This window comes from Echiichthys vipera (assembly GCF_963691815.1).
Source record: "Echiichthys vipera genome assembly, chromosome: 22".
In the NCBI taxonomy this organism is placed as follows: Eukaryota; Metazoa; Chordata; class Actinopteri; order Perciformes; family Trachinidae; genus Echiichthys; species Echiichthys vipera.
The window spans coordinates 9,644,821-9,666,577 of record NC_139847.1 but is presented as its reverse complement, the minus strand read 5'-3'; the positions used below and the strand labels follow the sequence as shown (position 1 = coordinate 9,666,577).

Below are 21,757 nucleotides of genomic sequence, written 5' to 3'. Positions count from 1 at the left end.
CTCCCCATGCAGAGACTGGGTGTGTATTCTTGTCTGACAACCTTGTGTTTTCTTGTGAGGAAGGCTGCCTTTATACGATGACATGTGACCCAGGTCGTTTATTCCAAGTCTCAAGTAAGTCCCCAGCCATTCTTTCTTTCTTTATAAAGTCACAGATTATGTCCATGGGTGGATTACTGAAGGAGCCAACCAGGCACAGGCCCAGGGGCCCATAAAATCAGGGCCCCTGACTCATAAAATGTTGCTGAAAACAACAAAATGAGCCCAAGAATACACACAACGACCAAAATTAACCACCAAGAGACAAAAAAACTGACTATAGGGATGCAACATGACCACGATGCGATGCTAAATGACTGAAAATAGACACAAGCGTCCACATAGAGACAAAAATGACAACAAAAACACGCAAAATGATTAAAATAGATGTAAAATGAACACAGAGTGAAACAAAACCATGACATAGGAATGTAAAATGTCTAGAAATAGATGCAAAACAATTAAAAAGACGTACAAAACAACTAAAAATGGATGCAAAATGACCATAGAGAAAAAAGAAAAACATCTAAAAATAAATACACAATGACCACTACACGACTAAAAGTAAACTCTTTGAATCCAGGGGTCTTGTTCCTGCATAGACATAGTGGGGGGCTCTTACGTGTCTGTGCCCAGGGGCCCATTGTCTCATGAACCGTCCATGGTTAATAGTTAAGCCCCCATAGCCTTACCTGTAGTATCCGGTCTTTACAGAGAGAGAAGACGAGGTAATGATGATATAACGTGTTTAAAAAGTTGAATTTCAAACATTTTAACCTCGTAACTCTTGGCACGGCATCATAATGATCCATTGAGCATCAGGTAGCGTCAGGAGGAGCTCCATTGTCAGGTTAATGCAATTCCCAGTGTGAAGGTATCACAAGAAAGAAACCATCATGATACATTTTGAGTGTTTATCCCCTCAGTCTATGTGAAGGACTTCAGAGGGGCTGAGTACCCTGTAGAGCCCTTCAACTCTGTGGGGGGAGAAATCCAAAAAGCAAGTGCAAAACAACAGCGTTAAGAGCTCTGGTGTATCACTTGACTGCACGCACCTTTAAATAAGTGTTATAGTTATAACTGAGACGAGTAAGATTCCTTACATGAGCATAAAAATATATATTTTTAGCGGTTCATAGGTTCATAAGCCACCTCTTGCAAAAATCAGGCGATCGCCCAGTTATTGCAGATATGAAATAATTTGGCCTTGTAAGCGTATGTGTGTTGGTTGTGACAAGAAAGAGAAGAAAACACATGCAAAGTCAAAGTTCTGCCACTGTGCGTTAAAATCTTTAAATACTTAGTCAAAATTGTGACTCACTAAATCAAAATGAGACACCAAGTCAATGAACATTGTAAAATAATCATTTGAATAAAGTTAAATTAGGAAAAACTGAGTCATAAAGTAACGTAACGTACTATATATGTGTTTTGCGGCATAGAGAAGCTTCCATAATGCACAGGTCTTACCAAAAGACAAAACGACCGTTGGGCAACATTAAATAAGCAAACGGCTCTTTGTCATCGCCACCACACACTGTCAGACACCGTGAAACCTGTGTAATTACAGCGGATCAGCCAGGAAGTCTGTCTGCGCTTGTTACTTCTGTGTTGCAATGAACATCTAGCTATCTATCTATCTATCTATCTATCTATCTATCTATCTATCTATCTATCTATCTACCTACCTACCTACCTACCTACCTACCTACCTACCTACCTATCTATCTATCCCATGATGTGTGTGGCGCCCCCTGCTGATCAGCAACAGTAAGTGCAGCTGATCTGAAAACATTTGTGACTGTTTTGGTGATTTTCTTCATTCACGTTGTTTCATGTTGCAGATTCTGTGTGTGTGTGTGTGTGTGTGTGTGTGTGTGTGTGTGTGTGTGTGTGTGTGTGTGTGTGTGTGTGTGTGTGTGTGTGTGTGTGTGTGTGTGTGTGTGTGTGTGTGTGTGTGTGTGTGTGTGTGTTTGTGTGTGTGTGTGTGAGCGTGAAAGGGCGTAGTCAACTAACCTCAGCTTGCCAAACTGCTTCAACAAAAATAAATAGTACAGGGATGTAATCAAGACAAAGAGATTTGCTATGACATGTATTTAAAATGATGACGTCCACCTTGGGATCGTGGGAGCGGGCATACGGCCATGAAGAACAGGTTTAAAAAGAAACTAACCACAAGTTTACGCACGATGACGTGACGCACAATTAAGGAAATTAATGAACTTTAAATTAACCACTATGTGTCTTTATTAAAAAGGTTGACTGTGTATTTGATTTCCCTAGTTGTCCTTATAGAGAGCCCTTAAAATAGTCTGACCCCTTCCAGATCGCGCTGGAGCGTCAAGGAGCGCAGGGGGGCGTGTGCGTAAATGGCGCACACGGAGAGGCGCAGCAGAGTCAGACACTCGGGGCGGACTGTCGGTTCTGAGAGAGTAATAAAACGGTTGTCGGACGATATCAAACTTGGTTGCTCGACAGGTTCTTGTTTGTCTGTGACAGGAGATTCCCTACGCGTCCGTCCAAGTGTCAAATCACACACAATTATAGGTATCACAGGTTTTTCAAAATAAAGGCATGGCTGACATCAAAACACTAATAGGCTTTTGCATACAGTAACTTGAGAAATTACTTAACCTATATCAAACACACACACACCAAAAAAGTTACTTTATATAAAGTTTTATATATCCTTTTATGCTGGAGTGTGAAAGGACAGCACCACAGAAAATAAAAATCAACTAACACAGATTGACCTGCTCAGGGGCAAGAGGCAAATTCTCTGTCAGTGAACCTTTGCCCCCTATATTATTACTTTGATCAAGCAAGTTTGTTTCAGAATATGCTCCAGCTGTAATATCAGTTGTATTATTAAAAGTTTTAGAGCTAGATTTTGGAAACACGGTGGTGACTGAGGGGTTAAAGCGCTGACCACAGCAACATCCTGGGTTCATGTCTGGCCAAGGACCTTAGTTGAATGTTTTTCACCTTCTCTCTCACACTCATTCCCTGTCATCTCTTTACTGTCAGATATCAAATAAAGGCATAAGAAAGGCCCTAAAGACCAACTAGATGTAAACGCAGAGTTATTCTACAAGAATAATAGAGTCTAGTTAGGTACAAATGAGCTAAATAGCCAAATTAAATGAACACAAGGTATTTGCTGCACAAAAAAACATAATCTCCATGACAACTGTGAACTCCATTTGCTGTTGAAGTGATAATCCAAACCCCCCTTAAAACAGTGGACCTTGTTTTTGTTTCCAAGGTCAATAATGAATTTTCAATCTGTAAAACTTCAAATGTATTTTGTAGACAGTGACATCTTTCTCAGTGTCTTTAGGTTCAAATTTTTTATAATCAAATGCACAGCAAACACGGCACTGAAGCCTATCTTTTGTTTCAGGCTGCCCTGAACAATACTTATTAATAAATATGTAAGAAAAATAAATCACACAACTGAACATAACAAAACAAGAAAGAAAGTCCAAGACATAAAATGAATGAAACAAAAAGCAGGACTGAAATACAACATCAAGAAATTCATTCATCATTCATCTTCAACCGCTTATCCCGGGGTCGGGGTCGCGGGGGGGCTGGAGCCGATCCCAGCTGACATCGGGCGTTTGGTGGGGTACACCCTGGACAGGACGCCAGTCTATCACAGGACACATAGAGACGAACAGAGACAGACAACCATTCACACCTAAGGGCAATTTTGTAGAGTCATCAATTAACCTAACACGTGCATGTCTTTGGACTGTGGGAGGAAACCGGAAAACCCAAGAGAAAACCCACGCAGACACGGGGACAACATGCAAACTCCACACAGAAAGCCCATCATCAAGAAATTGTAAATAATGAATTATTAATGATGCTGCTATAGGCCTAGTCTGCCGGGGGATAATACTTTTCCAGATACTCTGAGCTTCTCTCCTCTCTGTCTGGATCATTCATGTCTCATCAATGCATGTTACTAATACAACTTCTTCCCTGGAGTTGTGCTTTGTCGTCTCGCAGGTCTCTGCTGATCGTGGTGGTGCCTGCTGCCGTGGTCCTGCATGACACTTCCTGCTGCTATTATAATCTATCACCTTAGCTGTGCTTGTTTCTACTATTCTGCTGTATTAACTGCCATAACATATAAGTCATATTCACATTACTATAGATAATATTATAGTTACTGGAAGTGTGTCTGTCTCTGTCTTTGTGTCTATCTTTGTCTTTCTCTGTCCATCTGTCCGTCTTTTCTCTCTCTCTCTCGCTCCTTTTCTTCCTCCCCAACCGGTGCAGACAGATGTCCGTCCTCCACAGAGCTGGGTCTGTCTGACGTTCCTGCCTGTTATAGGGAAGGTTTTTGTTGCCACCGTACTCTACGGGGGAATTGTTGGGTCTATGTAAATCATAAATAAGTCATAGAGTGTGGTCTTTACCTACCCTGTAAAGTGTCCTGAGATAAGATTGAATTGAATTGAATTGAATTAAATAAAGCGATATACATTTGTTATTGTTTATGTTAAAGTAATTTGAAAAAAGCTGTTTCACAGAACACACACACACGAACGCACGCACGCACGCACACACACACACACAAACACACACACACACACACATACTTTTTTTTAATTTACAAAACTTGATTTCAAATTAAGAACAAGCAGACAATCTGCAGAAATTTGTATTCATACAAATAAAACCAGTGTGCAAATAATGCATATCAAAAACATAGCTGAACAAGATATATCAAATAATAAATAAAGTTTATATCATGAATTAAAAAAAATGTAAACATAAATAAACAATAACAAAAATAGTCACAAAAGGTCAAACGGGCCAGAGAAAAATACTGGGAAATACTTTTTTTTAAAATTATAAATCTTTATTTCAAATAGCTCTAACAATACATTTAAAATAATAAATTAAGATTATATATAAATATAAACATGTATATAAAAATGTAAACAAATATACAATGACAACAATAGTTACAACAACTGTAACTGTAGGCATCTTTTATGTGTTTAAAATCTTTTATATGTTTTAAATGACCTTTTATGTGTTTTAAATCTTTTATATGTTTTATGCGTTTGTTTTCCCAGTGCTTTTAATGTTTTAAGCACTTTGAATCACCTTGTTGTTGAATTGTGCTGTACAAACAAACTCGCCTTACCTTTGACCTGTAAACAGTTTGAGTGGTTATTTTGGATCAAATGTTTTTAAAAAAACAGACAACCCAAAAGTCAAAAAGACTGTTAACTAAAGCGCCACCTGTGCAGTTTCTTTTACTTTGAAGGAAATCTGCAGCATGTCCGGAGTACGTGCGCCTCTCTCCGTCACACTTGACGCGCCTCTGCTCTGTGCAGCTTTGCGTCGGAGGGGGTGAAGCCGCAGAAAGCGTTTCCATAATGCGGGCGTGAAGTGCTCCCATGTAGTAAAATCACGGGAGGGGGATCCAGGAGGAGGGTTTACCGGCTTATACACCGAGACCTGCCAGGAGCCAGGCACCGGGAGGGAGAGCAAATATGTCGAACCGAAAGCACCGGGACAACCAAGAGATCTGCGCCCGCAAGGTCCGGGAGCTGGCCCAGTCTGGAGTAAACAAACACTGCTTCGAGTGCAACCAGCCCGGGGTGACTTACACCGACATCACGGTGGGCAGCTTCGTCTGCACGTCGTGCTCCGGAATGCTGTGAGTGAAAACGACCCAAAAAAAAAAAAAAACCTGCCGCGCCTCCTCCTCATCCTGGGGTTATTTACTGCACATTTGAGCATCATTGCGAGGATACAACATGCTGATAGAGCAGAGGAGTAAAGGGAAATAATAATACCAAGTGCCAGGCCTGAGATCGCACCATGCACCACGGAGAATCAGATCATTTCTTATTTTTTCCAGCGACAACAGGGAGTGTTGGTGTGGTGCAACAGCCGAGGTTGTGAGCACAAATTAATTTACGCAGTCTCTCTCTCTCTCTCTCTCTCTCTCTCTCTCTCTCTCTCTCTCTCTCTCTCTCTCTCTCTCTCTCTCTCTCTCTCTCATGCGTGTCTTCCAACAGCTTCATAAACGACAGACCGCTAGTTGGTCATTTTCCAGCTCTGAGTTACGTTTCATTTCGTCATGGTGCAGGTTTGACTCTCTCTCTCTCTCTCTCTCTCTCTCTCTTTCTCTCTCTCTCTTTCTCTCTCTCTCTCTCTCCCTCTCTCTCTCTCTCTCTAGGCTCCTGTCCAGCGTGGGTGTGTATGTGTGTGTGTGTGCTGTCACATTTTGTTCTGCATGTTCAGCCCGGTCCCACACACTCACAGTCACACTCACACACACACAGGAAGACGGTTTCAGCACTTTCCATTTTGTGCGCTATTGCGCAATCTTGCACATGTTCAGCGGCGTCCCACTTTGTGTCCCCAGCATGGAGATAATAAGATGTTCTGGTGACCACATGTTTCTCTGTCACAAGGCACCTGTTTCACACCGACTCTGCCCTCAAACTCCACAGTCTCTCACACGTGACATGTTTGCCTCTCCCACCTGCTCTGTCCCCCTTTTGTCCCACTCATCACTGCACCTCTTTTTGTAATTTTGCTTCTTCCAAATTCCTGTCTCCGTCTCTCTCCCCAGGAGAGGCCTCAACCCTCCCCACAGAGTCAAGTCTATCTCTATGACAACCTTCTCCCAACAGGAAGTGGAATTCCTCCAAAACCATGGCAACGAGGTGAGTGACATTGATGCACCAGTAGACAAAAATGCATTTAATGTTTTTTTCTTGCGTTGTTGACACCGGTGAAGTCATCTGAGGTCACTAAGCACGTGCTGGAGTTCATTACTCCCTGTTTTTCTTTTTCTTTTTTTGCGGTAAACTCAGTTTCTGGTTCTGATCTGGAATATGAAACGTCCCTCGTGGATACCAGTTGAACAAGTCTTTGTAGTCTGGCTTTTTATTTTTTTTTTTTTGGGAAGAAAGCTGCTGCCAAGAAACAAAAGGACCAGCACTCTCCGGTCCCACCCAAACCACGATCTATTTCCTCTGTGTGTTTGTGTGTCGCTCAGCGTTCTCAAACTTTATGCACCATAGAGATTCTTCAGCTGTCAAATGTCCCTGTTTGGAACAGATCTGGGTCACAGTTGACCTTTAACAGAAATGTGCTTATATACAGTATGTATGCACAAAGATTATCTGTAGATAAGGGCTGCGAGTGACTGCTTTTCTTGCATGATAAACATTAGAAAAACACATTTTTCAGCTTATTATTACATTAGATAAGGCACAGAAACCCCCTCACAGCTGAGCAGCTGGAACCAATGAATGTTTTGCATTTTTGCTAGAAAGAAATATTAAAATAGTCACCAAATTATTTTCTGTCGATAAATGGTTGTAGGTCTACAGCAAATAATGACCCTCTTGCTCTCCATTGTCTAGCTTCTTCTACAATTACTAAAGAGATCAATACTTTAACACGAAATATTGATTTAAAAGGGATATTCAATGCTTTAAAAATGTTGCTCCAGTCTACAATCAAAACTGTGTCGATAGCAACGAAAATGCTGTAATTAACCAATTAGAACCAAGTATTAACTGTAATAAATGTAGCGGCGCGTTTCATTTTCTCCTGAAGTCGAAGCTGGGAATGAAGTCACACCCGAGTTATCAGTGTTTCAGTTACAAAGTCGGGAAAAAGTAGCCAATGGCCATAAACACCGGCTGAAACTACCAGGCTACGGTTAGCCGTTGTTAGCATGGCCTGCTTTGTTGTTTGCATATACACATGAAAAATGTAAATTACACTATGACAGCATTTCCAAATAAACACCTCTAACAATACTATGTATGCAGCTGACTTATTGTGACAACAAATAGTAAAAAGTATCAATAAAAGGATTATTACAGGAGCTTCTTTACTGTTTATAACCGGGTCAGCCATCTTTAAATGTCAGCTCGGGGGTTGTGTGGATCGTCTGACTTTCGGATTTCCGACTCGGAGCTCGGAAAATCCCGACTTCCGAGTACAACTGGAACGCACCATAAGAATCAGCTTCAGTAATCCAGTTTTAGTCAAGCTACCACTTAAACCAGGACAACTGACAACCCTAAGCTGTCACTTTAATGTGACATTTTTGATCCTGTTATTTCTTCCACTTTGATATGTTTGATAACATAAATATCAAAATGTAGTTCATGTAAATGTCACTAAAAAATGAAAAAAGGTACTCCTGACCGCACACATTTTGGGAGCCACTGGTTGTGGGCGGCACTCACCGCTGAGCTTAAATCACACAAATAAACGGCAAAGTGTTTCACGCTATCAAGATGAGCTCGCTGTTGGCCAGGATGTGTGTTAGTGAGTCAAGTATAAGAGGAGGAGAGGCAGAGGTGTGTATCCAGCTTTTTCTCCGCGTCAGTCGTGATTCAAAGGCATAAATATTTGACGCACTCGACTCTTGAACCGCACATGAATCACTGATGACGAGAAAATCTGAGAGATTCTCTGAACCCAAATGTGAATTTAGACATCGATTAATTCTGCTGCTGCATGTAAAAAAATGGTAACGTGTGTGTGTGTGTGTGTCTGTGTGTGTGTGTTTGTGTGTGTGTTCAGGTCGGGAGGAGGACGTGGCTGTGTGTGTTTGACCCAAAGACAGAAGGCTGTGCCGACATGAAGGACTCTCAGAAGTTCAAAGAGTTCCTGCAGGACAAATACGAGAAGAAAAAGTGGTGAGAACTTGAGTTTTTCGTCTGCATTATTACATGATAATGTGATCGGATAGTAGTAATAAAGGCCTAGATGTGAATAGAACTGCAACTGCCAGCTATTTTAATTAACTGAATAATCTTTTGGCAGATAAAATGATTTAAAAAAAAGGCATAAGTTCCCAGTGTTCTGAATGTCCCAAAATATTCAGTTTACAATAATATAAGATGAGGAAAAGTAGCGAAGGATTTTTTAGAAACTGTAAATGTGCACCGCTTTGATCCAGACTAAAATATCTCAACAACTATCAGATGTATTGCCATGAAATTTGCTACATACATTCATGGTCCCCAGAGAATGAATCCCCATGACTTTGGGGATCCCTCGACGGTTCCTCTAGTGCCACCACAAGTTTCACCTTTTTGTTTTTTAATGTAATATCTCAACAACTGTCGCTTTGCTTTGCAATTTGGTACGTACATAATACCTACCCCCAGGCTTTCATCGAGTACCATCGTCCACTTGCATTTTTTATTTGGATAGTGCTTCATTTAAGACCAAATCAATCCACAACTATTGATGTTCATATCAGCCTCAGCGGTGTCTCGACTGCGAATTAGCGAATGTTAGCATGCTAACAGGATAAACTAAGATTCCACCAATGGTAAACAATATATTAGCATGTCTTCATGTTTTTCTAAGCTGCTGTTACTGTAATTTCTCGCTTGGGTTAATAAAGTATCTGTGTGTCTTTGTTAACCTTTAAGAATTCTGAAGTTAGCATATAGCTTATTGTTCATGTAGCGCTATCATCGGGCCAGAAATTTAATGTTTTCAAAACTTTAGATAATGGCTATATAGCTGCAAATCTAATGAAATCCCCATCAGCCTCAGCTGTACTGTTTACTGCTAATTAGCGAATGTTAGCATGCTAACTCTGTAAACTAAGATGTTGAACATGGTAAACATTATACCTGCTAAATATTAGCGTGTTAGCATTGCCATTGTTGCAGCTCAAAGGGCTGAACAATCTAAAGCTAAATTGTACGTAGGAAAAATTGCTATACAAGTTTATTATTATTATATTAAAAGATTGTTAGCATGTTAAGGTTAGCATGTAGCTCCTAGAACTGCTGTGCCTCGGTACAGCTTGACAGAGCATTGCCATTGTTCCAGCTCTAAAGTGAAAGGGCATAACAGGCCAAAATTGAAACCAAACAACAACTAATGATGTTTGTTCCAAATTTAGACATTCCCCGTTTGAAACGGAGACGCCTACTCAGGGAAAATGGGTTCAAGGATAAGAGCTGCTTTCATGCTGCGAATAAAAGCACACTCATTGTTTTGGATTTAGCTAAAAGCCTTAGAAATATTCTTTCAACAGTACTAACTAAATAACCTGTCTCTTTCAGGCATTTTTCCAAAAGTAAGAACCGGAGGGATGTCGAGGGTCCATGGAGCCCGGGGGTCCAGGCAGTGCCCCCTTCCCATGGTCCCTTGGCGAGCCAGGCCCCCTCCCATAACCTGCCACCTAACGCCAGGTCCACGAGGCCAATGGTGAGAGAGCCTAAAGTGTCGTAAATGTGTGTGTGATGGATTTAGAGAGTTATGAAGGGGGGAAAGTGGGTGGGTGTGGTTGAAAAAAAGAGGAAGTGAAAGAAGACAAGTAGTTCAAAGAGTGTTGAAAAAACAGAAGCTGAGGAAACGACCTGAATTGGCTTCCACGCTGCTGCAGAGAGACAGAGACTGATGGGTCGGACAGGGAGAGGGCCAGGTAGCCTCGACATCAAAGGCGCCGCTTATGAATTATTGAGAAAGACTTCTTCTGCCTTTGTTTCTTTCTTTCTATACCTCCCATCTGCTTCTGCCTTCCTATCTCTTGTCCACCAGTCTCAGTCCCAGCTGCCGTCGTGGGATCGAGCTCCTGCGATCTCGCCCGCCGACATGCGGACGGACGTGTTCACCGCTCGGCCGTCGCGTTCCCAAAGCTTCAGAGACCCCCCTCTGAAAGGTTGGAGGTTGATCTACATCAGAGGAGTTGGTATTTTTGGACTGAATGCGATTGATCCCCTTCACCCATCTGTTCCGTTCCTTGTCTGTTGTCTCTCTCTGATACAGATCCCACTCTGTGCGGCATAGAAAGACAGCGTCCAGGCTCCCTGTCGTCGGCGCTGGGAGTTCAGAGCCACACACCCTCCTTCCCCGCCCTCCCACGGCCCTCAGGTGTGTCCTCCACCGACCCCCCTCGTTTTCTGTTCTTTCTTAATCTCAATCGAGCAGGAAAATGTCATTCCTAACACATATAAACTTACACAAAATCCATATTAATCATGTAATATGTACTGTAGTATGAAGGAAAATTACAAAAGAACACAGGAGAGTGAACTTGTTGTAGCTCACCAAGTGGGTATTAGTCCCTAAAACCACACTTCCACATTATTCCTCCCTCTGTTGCACTTTAAAGGGATTTGAAGTGTGGTTGTATGAGGTACTTCAGTCATCATCAGTGCGTTACCTACAGCAGAGCGGAGACCTGGATGCACGGAAATATCCCATAATTATCTGTGGAGCAAGCGGTCTACCTGCTGCCTCTGCTGAGCAAGTCATTTCCGCCGGGAGGTAGTTAGACCCTCCGTGGACCCGTCCATTGCAACAGTTTCTTAAACGCAGACCCTCAGTTCGGGTGTAGGTCGTTAGTTTTAGGTGTAAAGCAGATGTAGTGCTAATGGTTTAGCTGGGGCCGCTCTACGTCTTCGTCCTCTAATGTTGGCTGACAACAACAGAGACTCACTACCACACCTCGAGGTACAAGCGGTATAACAAGACAGGATGGGCCGGGGCTAATTTCAGTAGTCATCGGCATTTTTAACACATTTTAACTAAAAATCTTGCCATATATTACACATTGCACCTACGGCTGCCTCCTTCGATTTGTTTATTTATTAATTGTGTTTGTTCCTAACCCTTTAAAACACAAATCGACCGGCAACTCCATTATTCTGCGAGGTAAAATGATGTTATTGTCAATGGAGTCTAGTGGCTCTGAAGAGAGAATAGAACGGTTTCAGTTCCCTGGGCGTAAACTTAAACAAGGCTGTATGACAGCAAGTTAAAGCAGTGAAAGTATTCTAAGTATAGCGTGCAGGTACACTGTTTTTGGGCCTTTTTTCAGGTGTTTTAAATATGTTGAGCTGCCCCCATCCAAAGCAGTACATTGCTAAGCAGCTGTGTCTGTCCACCTGTCTGCTTCTGGGTCTACTCGTAGGTAGGTGTAGGTAACACACCGACTTTGAATAAGTAGCTCATACAGCCTCACTAAAAAACCCAGAATTATCCTTTTAATGGGGTATACTGAAGGTGGCACCTCTACATGGATTGATACCATAAATAGACACGATACCCTTTGAACGTGCAGAATACTTTCACTGGACACATCCACTAAGTGTCACTTTGGGAAAGACAAAGAGAGACTCAGCTTGCAGTTGTAATTTGAACATATCACGTTGGTTTAAAACGGTTCCACGTCATCAGCTTAGCACACTGGGCTGCTTTTTCATGAATAGCAATAATTCAACAGACTGCTCCGCTGGCCACGGATGACAGCACGGACAAACTCTCTTTTCTCCACTCCCTCCGTTAACTTGTCTGTCTCTCTGTTTTTCTGTCCCCTCTCGCTCTCCTCTCTTCGCCCCGACAACGTAGCCAGTAGCTCTTTCAAAAACCACTTCACTTTAGGTAAGGTGCGGCACCATCTGATGCGTCTGAATGTGTGCTGAATGGCTGCAGATCGATAAGCTCTTCCTTGCTGTATCATTCATAATAAATGGCCGATGTGCGGGTCGCGCTGGCGCAGACCGTGCCCCACGTGCATGTGAATTGATTTGCATTAATTTTTGGTAGCCGTTTGAGAGAGAAGACAGCGCTCTATATTCATTTAGTTACGGACGGCCAGTGTCACATGCTGCAATCGGGGTCAAGAAGACACACACACACACTTCCCTCAGAGAAAAAAAGAACAAGTTTAAAGTGCTGCTATTTTTAGGCCGTAGCTGCTGCTGCCCCCGTCATCAGAGGGCCACTGATATTTCGCACCTTGTTGACAGTGAAGCACTTGAAGAAAATGTAGGACACAGCTGTAATCCCACGATACACTAACATCCCAAACAAGCATTCCAGGGGGTTCAGGTATGTTCGCAGAGATAAGGCCCTATCTCGAGCCCGACAGTAGTATATGATGACATCCCCCGAAAAACATGCAGCTTGATTTCTTTGCATGCTTTCTATCTTCAGATAGTCAAGTCTGGTCTGGTTTCTGTAGCCGACTCCTCCGCTGACAAGCTGGGTTTAAAAAAAACATGCTCATTTGTATTCCCCATGCTGCTGGCATGCTTTGTGGCTAATGTTTGTGGAAAGCTTGCTACCTGCAAAGACGTCAGTTTCCTGCCTTTGTTGCCATCTAACAATTGTATTTTGTGGTTGATGCTTTGAAAACTATCCAAGAGCTTGTTGGCTCGGAAATGTTACAATAGCATGAGAGCCACTGCTTTTTATGACTTTCTTTTCATCATATAATAATATTATTTATACACTGATGTATATAAAACATGTGCTATGATATATATGTGTATATCAACAGGTTCATTTCTATGACTTTTTTAGCATGACATAACACTCAAACAGTATTCCTTAAAGGTTCCATATTGTAAAAATTAAGATTTCCATATTATTATATTATAAAACAGGTTGAGACGCTAACACTCAATTCGCAGAAAAATACGCACAGCCCGTATTCAGAGCCGTCAGGACTTCCTGTACAGTTGTGATGTCACAAGTGCAGATGCAGAAAACCTGGAAACACTGACCAATCAGAGCAGACTGGGCTTTTTCAGGAGGGGGGGGGGGGGGTTGATACAGACAGGTTGAGAAAATAATGTGTTTTTTGAACATTAAAGCATGTAAACATGATTTAGTATAAACACAAAATACAAGTATGAAGCTGAAAAGGAGCATGATATGGGACCTTTAAATAGTTTCAGTCTTTTAACAAAACAGCCTCACCTCAAGATCCATTCATTAGTTGTTTAGTAGCTTTTGATTGTATCACATGGTCCTTTTTAGCAGGTGAAGGGTTCATTAAACCGTTTTTTTTTTTCTTCAGGGCACTTTAAGGACTCCATGTTGAATTTCCTTATATAGCTTGAGAACTTGCCATGTAAAATTGTGTGATATAATTAGATTATTTGGCTTCTTCATGGATGGCATTACTAACGTGTGCTACAGATATTTTTTTTCTCAGCCCTTTGCTCACCTTTACTTTATGAAAATCTGCAGAATGAGCGGGTTAAAAGCTCCAACAGCTGTCATCCTCTGTCTTTGCACTGAGGCGCGGTCTGGTTTTCTCACTCTCAGGTCGTACGATATCGGCCTCGGGGACCACGGGGCCCTTCAGGGCTTTCCCCAAATCTCTCAGCGTCGACTTTGGAGGTCTGCACCATCCTCAGCAGCAACCTCTGCCCCAGTCTCTGTCCCAGCAGCAGCACGGAAGCGTCGGCCAGACGACACCGCCAGTAGGCAGCTCCAACGCCCAGGACAGATACGCAGCGGTGTTGCATCTGGACAGCGTCTTCTCCGACCCACCGACAGGCCCAGGTAGGAAATGTTTGCGTGTGTGAGTAGTTTAATGTTAAGTTTCTGTTACATCTGTATGTTGAGTTGTTAGGAATTGAGACAATAGAGGCAGAAGCATTCTAGTTCCTTTTAAGATCAAGATTTAAGATATGAAAACACATGATAAGCTTATAAAGCACAACACATTGTTAAATATTAATCCAGTGGCACTCAGCAGTGTGACCTCCTGTGAAAAATGTGGCCGGCTGGGACCTAATGTCATGTTTCAGATGTCCTTTAGCCTTTAGTAGTTCACCCTCGAAACTTCTGGGATGTTTTAATTTGAAAATCCAATATTTCACAGAATGAAAAGATTAGAAAATATAAAATTTGTGCAGCAAAAGGTTGTTTTTTCTTTTTTTTCCCTTTGAGATGTACTTTTGGGTCCATTTTCCTGTGATTGATTGGAGGAATTTTACTTATAATGAGTGTTTTTACATCGCTGTACCGTCACTTTTACTGCAGCAAAAGGCCTGAGTACTTCTACTACCTCCACCGCAGATAGATAGAGAGGCAGAGGGAGAGTTAGAGTGTGCGTGTGATGCAGATCGTCACGGCCAGCTCAGCTCGGTTGCATAACATCCTTACTCCAAATGCCAAGGCTTTTAGCAGCTGAGTTATGCTCATTGTGTTTGCTCCAGATCCCGTACAGTCTGATTTTAAAGGAGCTCGTCGATACGTTTTAACATCCACTGTATTTGTCTAATAACCAAGTCGGCGGTTTTTAATGCATAAGATTCATGCGCAGGGCCCTGGAGCTTCGTACAATGAGCTTTGTTGTTTTTTCCACCTTCATCACAGCCTCCCCTGCCCGGCAGAGCAAGGGGGTTATTGATTTTCTGTCGCGGCTCACTTTGATTCATATCAAGCTGAACACACAGACGGTATTTTATTCAGGGGGATTTGTAATACTTTTATCCATCCAACGACTTACAGAGCTCTGTCTTTATGAGTTTGTTTGTTTTTTACTCACATTTCAAGATAATAGTAGCACTTGATCTCTTGAATTAGAGCTCATTAGAGCCCTGAGGTTGTGGTCTGTGTGAAACGCTTGTCTGCAGCTCCACCCGGTGGTCCTCCGCAGTACAACGCCATCTTCGGCAGCAGGCTCTCGTCCAGCTCTACTCCTGCCAGGTAGAGGAGAAAAAAAATAAATCAGCTTTTGTTTAACCCATTTTTTAAAGGTCATATTCTAATCAGTCCCCCATTTTTTTCCTACTTTTCCCCAGTTCCCCGGGTGTCGATTCAGTCTCCAGCTCCCAATCCTTTGCAAGTAGGTACCGAGCACAAGTGCACCCATCCCTCCCTGCTAAACCTGCACAGTGTTTACATTCTTCTCCTCTGTCTTTAAAGCCCTCTGAGCAGCGGTTCGAGTAGACAGGAATGTACCCTGTCTACCCAACACACTGTGACTCATCTCCCCGTCCCTCCTTTCTGTCCCTGTGTCTCAGATTTCCCCAACCCATTCAGCTCCGCCAGCTCTGCCTCCCAGCAGCCCGCCGCCCTCTCCCCCAGTAACCCCTTCAGCAACGCATCAGGAGGTGAGACTCATGTTTGGGCTCCTTCAGACACAACTCTGCTCCGAACTCTTGTAGATGGGGGAAAGGTCACTACGCATGTTATGACTTATTTTGTGGCAAACAAAAAACTAACAAACTTGTGGCTTTCGGACACGCTCACCCCTTCAGTTCCAAAAACATTAAAGCCGAGATCACCCGTCAGCTTCACTGTCTTTATTTCAAAATAAGCAAAACAAAAGACAGAATATAAGTAGAACCAACAGAACGGTCACTGAGCGGTCAAAAACCTGTACCGCTTCCAGTCCGGATCATTCACCTGTGGCTCCTCTCCTCAGTACGCTCAGGTGCGCTCCTCAAACCAACTACGGCATCCTCAGCATGTCAAAGCAAATTGTGTCTTCATAGGATAGAGACAGATTAAACAAACAAGTAACCAAACCAAATTCATCCTGCATATTTAAGCCATAAATCAAACTTAATATTAAAACAAATAATGACTTGCATGTTTGTTTACTTCAGACACCCAACCTTGTTTTCTGTCCATTTTATGAGAAGATCAAGATAAATACGGTGACTTTATTATCAGACGTTTTAGATAGTCATGTCATTCTTATATCTGTCCAGAAGCTTGAGATCTTACAGTCACATTTTGCTTTTTATCAACTATTTAGAGGTTAAAGGAAAAGTTTTATTTTTTATTTAGAGTTGAGACAATTATTCGCTTCACTGATTAGTTGATCGTCTCAAAATTTGGATAAAAGACTCAGCATTTCTGTCGCTTTATAAAGCAAATATTGGCTGGTTTCAGGTTTATTTGGGGTGTTTTATATTATTTGAAATGAAATATCTTGAGGGAAAAAAAGACAGTGTGAGACAGAGACGTCATCACGGGGGTCTTAAACAACGTTGTCATTGTCCAGACCAAACATAAAGTGAAAAAGTGATGGATGGATTATTCAAATAATCTTTATTTGCAACCTTTATCTCTTTTTACCCTCAATTTGAACTGTAATTATTGATTTGTAACCAATTTTGTGTTGTTACGCTTCACTAAAAAACTAAACAAAATGAAGAAATCATGCACATAATAACACGACAGATTGTTGTCCAAGAAGACAGAAAGAGAGATGTCCTTAATGCCATGGGGGCAAATAAAACACATGAAAAACACAATGTATAATGACACTGAGTACAGGGAGGAAATAAGAAAGTGAAGAGCCATAATATATAAATAAATATTTATTTTGCTGGCCTGCAATTTTGCATTCATTTCCTGTAAAAAATAAAGAAATAAAATAAAGGAGAAAAAAGTGAGACAGTTTAGTGAGCTCTCTTTAAAGCCAAGCAAATATTCATTATTTATTATTACTGAAAACTTTATTCTCCGTTTTTACTTCTAGCAACTTCTAAGCAACTATCAATAAAATAATTCTGCAGAAAATATATTTCCCCATAAAATATCAGAGAAATCGAATGTATTAGTATTTATCATTTATTTTACTTTATTCTGTGAACTACAGCTTTAATATTAAAACTCTTCTTTCCACATTATTTTAATTTATTCAGTAAAATAATTTAGTAATGTATTCTCAGTTTACATTTGACCGTGTGTGTGTGTGTGTGTGTCTGTGTGTGTGTCTGTGTGTGTGTGTGTGTGTGTGTGTCTGTGTGTGTGTGTCTGTGTGTGTGTGGGCATCTTCTCTCCAGGTGACTCCAGTGCGTTCGTCACCTCGCCCACCTCCGTTTTCCCTCCGTCCGCCTCCTTCCCAGCGCCCAACGCATTTCATCATGAGTCAGCCAGCAACCAGGAGGCCAACGGTAAAGTTCAAATAATGACCTTATTTGTTATTAAAGTCCCATATTTTGCGCGCTGACGAATGTTAATTGTTTACACAGCTCTCTTCCTATCTGAAGAAAAGAGTTTGTGTATGAATGTTCTAACACGTTTCATTACTGGGTAATGAAAACATGTCGTTGAATTTGTAAATTTATTGTCGTTATAAAACATAAAATCAACCTCAGTGTCGCAGAAATCACATGACAAACAAAGCTTTTCCTCTTCAGGGAGACAGTTAAACCTGCGTTCTGCACAGTGACTGTAGAAAGTCATCGTACCCTTTTGTAATAGTCACTTTTCTGTTTTACAGCGTGAAATGATAATACATAAAAAAACATTTTTCCAGCGTGATTTACACATTTTGACTTTACAACGTTAAAGTGTATTTTTTGTTTTCACACTTTCTAAAAATTAATAAAAAAATAAAAACTAGAAAAAGCAGTGTTGGAAAAGTGCAAAGAGTCCCTTTTCTCTTGATACTTTTAGTTTAGTATTTACAGACAATAAAACACAAACACAAACATCGGGGCTCCTCAGCTGAAAGATCTATATATAATATCCAGTGTCTTTACTCGTTAGTGTGTAGCGTCCTCAATTGATTTGGTAAAAACAGTCCGTTTCTCCCATTCCCTGGAAAAGGTTGCTCCTCTAGATCGGAGGGAGAAAGTCATCTTTTCCGTTAAACACATTTCCTTCACTTTGTCCGTGATGAGTCCCTTTAGAACAGGGGCGGGCAATTCAGGTCCTGGGGGGGCCACTGTCCTGCATGTTTTAGGTTCCTCTCTGCTCCAACACACCTGAGTCTAATTATGTGCTGGTTATCAAGCAGCTGATGCTCGTCACAGTTTGATCATTGTTAGAATCAGATGTGTTAGGGTAAGGAGGAACCTAAAACATGCAGGACAGTGGCCCCCCAGGACCTGAATTGCCTACCCCTGTTCTAAAATAACCATTATAAACATTCTCAGGTTCAACCAATCACCTTCCAGATCACACACCAGGTTAATTGGCCTCCACCTGACGTCACATGTGGTGTTTTTGTGTCTTCAGAATAAAATCAGCTGTTCTTTGAGGATTCATCTCCTATAGAGCATGGTAACACAAATAATTCACCATGGTTGAAACTATGCTTTCAAAAGAGCCCTGGGATAAAGTTGTGGATAGACACAAGTTAGGAGAAAGATATAAAAAGATTTCAAAGGCTTTAACTTTCCCTCTGAGCACCGTTCAGAGGTAGTCACAAAAAAAGTGACTATTTCAAAAGGGTGTCATGACTTTCTACAGGCCCAGTAGCTTTAGAGTCCACTATTATGTTTGTAATTGAGCCCCAGTGGTGTTGAAACGTTAATCTGTTTGCACAAGTAAAGGCTGCGAATAAGTCCGCATGCTCCAGACCTCTCCGTCTCCCCTCGCATGTTTGTAATTTCCGTTTGTGCCATACATCACGTTTGTAGCTCCGTGTCACCGGCTGCCGTTAAAAAACGACTCGTGTGAACACGACATTGCACCCTCTCATGTATGTAACATTCAAAGTGAGCAGCCTGCACACACATAAATCGTCTGTCGGAGCGCCCGTGTCCTGAATGTGCAGCGGCTGCAGATCAAACCCTGAGACTGTGCGGCGCCAACTACCTCGACAGTGACCACCGGCAACGGCTCAGGAATACCAATTCACACACTCTGCATAGAGCCGCTGCTGTCTTCACACCACTGAACATGTTTTTTTTTCTGTTTCTGTTTTCTGTTCCAGGGTTTGCTTCCTTTCCTGCACCCGACTCTCAGCCCAAAGTCCCTCGGCCGATGTCGGTGAACCCGTTCACGGTGAGTTCACTGCCTCGCAAACAAATGGCACCAAGTGCACTCCAGGGGGATGAAAAGGGAGGGGAGGTTTTTTTTGTGTGTAAGCTCTCTTTTTTTCTGCAAACAGGAAGTGTAGTAAAGTCCCCTCCGCCCGTTCTCACCCTGCCTCTCTTGTCTTTCAGGGGAACGTTTACCCCAGTCGGGGGACGTCGCGGAATCCTTTCATCTGATCCCCCCTCTCCCCTCTTCCCTTACTTCACCCACCCATCCGTCTCTGGGAACCGAGGGAGAAGTGAACTTGAGGAGTCGCTGCCATTTCAATGCCTCTGGAGTATTCTCACCCTCTGAGGGAGGGTTCAACGTCCTCCCTCCTCTCTCTCTCTCTCTCTCTCTCTCTCTCTCTCTCTCTCTCTCTCTCTACCTACTCCCCCTCTCTGTCTGTGTTTACGTGTTTGTGGAGGAAAAAAAACAAAAAAACGTGTGAATGTAATTTGTGAACATCCATGTATGTATGAGAACGGTCGCCTGCTGTGTTTGTACCACGTGACATTACGTCAAAAGGTGTTTGTGTGCCAGTGGACGCCACCTCAGGGCTCTGTGGGAGTCGCGAGTAAAACGAACGCCTCTATGATTTTTTTGCAGAAAACACACACATATATGACACACACACACATATATGACACACACACACACACACACACGTCGCTGCTGCTACTTTGCTTTCATCTCCTGCTTAAACACAAAAAACAGCCCGCCAGTAAATACATCAGTCGTCCAAAGGAAGAGAGTTTCTACAGTTACAACAGCCTTAACAGCCTCCTGATGCGCGTGAGTCAGCGTCCAGAGATGAGACGGGGTTTTCTCTTTGATGGGACGTGTTCGCATCATCACTTTTTATTTTTTTCAGGTCATCCTTTGAAGGATCATCTATGTTTTCCACTTCCTAGGCTGCATGCACTTAGAGGGCTAAAGGAGATGCTACTGAATGTAAAGAAAATTTCAGAATAACTTAAATGTGTATAAAATCTCATAGCTTCATGTTCCGGACCAAAATGTTTCTCGCTTTTTCTTTTCGGAGTTCATTTCCCCTTCTTTTGCCAAAAAAGAAAAGAGAGATTCATGTGTCTTTGTAATGATTCAAGTATTCATGTTCATAAAAAACAGTTTGTTGCTTCTTACGACGCTTCGGCTCTGGGAGTTTCTTTTCTGGGTTTTTTCAGGTTCATTCATAATCTGTGGAGGAACGTTTACGCCAGTGTGACGGGAAAAAACACCTGTAAGTCCAAATAATAAACTTTCTCAAGGTGAGTTAGTATCTCAATAATGAGGTAAAGTTATTTTTGAATACCTTTCTAAAAAATGATCACGCGTTTTCAATCAGCAATTATTTTTGCAGTCGTTATTTTGAGAGTTACTTTTTATTTTAATATATAAAATCATTATTTTTGAGTTTATTTTTATTTTGCGATATTTATTCATTTTTCAGAAAGTTTATTTTATATTGTGATATAAAATCATTTTAATTTTATTTTTATTTTGTGATATAAAATCATTTTGATTTGATTTTAAGATATAAAATCATTATTTTGAAAAAGGTTATTTTTTATTTTGTGATAAATTATTATTTTGAGAAAGTTTCTTTTTATTTTGCGATATAAAAAAATATTTTTAAAAAGTTTCTTTTTATTTTGAGTTTCTTTTTTGCGATATAAAAGCTTTATTTTGAGAATTTTTCTCAATATTCTGATACAAAGTCATTGTTGTGAGAAAATGCCTAATTATTTTGAGACAGGAAGACAAAATTTGAGAAGCTTTCTCATTATTGTGAGTTATTAGACCTTTATTTTGAGAATAATCCTCATTATTGTGAGTTATTAGACCTTTATTTTGAGAATAATCCTCATTATTGTGAGTTATTAGACCTTTATTTTGAGAATAATCCTCATTATTGTGGGTTATTAGACCTTTATTTTGAGAATAATCCTCATTATTGTGAGTTATTAGACCTTTATTTTGAGAATAATCCTCATTATTGTGAGTTATTAGACCTTTGTTTTGAGAATAATCCTCATTCTTGTGAGTTATTAGACCTTTATTTTGAGAATAATCCTCATTATTGTGGGTTATTAGACCTTTATTTTGAGAATAATCCTCATTCTTTTGAGTTATTAGACCTTTATTTTGAGAATAATCCTCATTCTTGTGAGTTATTAGA

The 21,757-nt window shown here is 41.3% G+C and overlaps 1 protein-coding gene across 2 annotated transcripts; it reads left to right on the top strand.

The window, feature by feature from the left end:
- Positions 1-5,241: 5,241 nt before the first annotated feature.
- On the top strand, positions 5,242-20,720 carry agfg2 (ArfGAP with FG repeats 2). Of its 2 annotated transcripts, XM_083937271.1 has the most exons (14): positions 5,242-5,725; positions 6,650-6,743; positions 8,626-8,741; positions 10,131-10,275; positions 10,609-10,729; positions 10,837-10,941; positions 12,421-12,453; positions 14,128-14,367; positions 15,447-15,519; positions 15,615-15,658; positions 15,837-15,926; positions 17,613-17,723; positions 19,493-19,563; positions 19,725-20,720. In XM_083937271.1, the coding sequence occupies exons 1-14, from the start codon at positions 5,559-5,561 to the stop codon at positions 19,770-19,772; spliced, it is 1,458 nt and encodes a 485-aa protein (XP_083793397.1). In that variant the 5' UTR covers positions 5,242-5,558; the 3' UTR covers positions 19,773-20,720. The 2 variants fall into 2 exon arrangements, with proteins under 2 accessions (XP_083793397.1, XP_083793398.1); XM_083937272.1 differs by lacking the exon at positions 12,421-12,453.
- The last annotated feature ends 1,037 nt before the right edge of the window (positions 20,721-21,757 follow it).

Excerpts from the sequence above, each read along its gene's own strand:
- agfg2 (XM_083937271.1), top strand. The coding sequence starts at position 5,559 with ATGTCGAACCGAAAGCACCGGGACAACCAAGAGATCTGCGCCCGCAAG. Across the intron at positions 10,276-10,608 it reads CCAGGTCCACGAGGCCAATG|TCTCAGTCCCAGCTGCCGTC; the intron begins GTGAGAGAGCCT and ends CTTGTCCACCAG. Across the intron at positions 12,454-14,127 it reads CAAAAACCACTTCACTTTAG|GTCGTACGATATCGGCCTCG; the intron begins GTAAGGTGCGGC and ends TCTCACTCTCAG.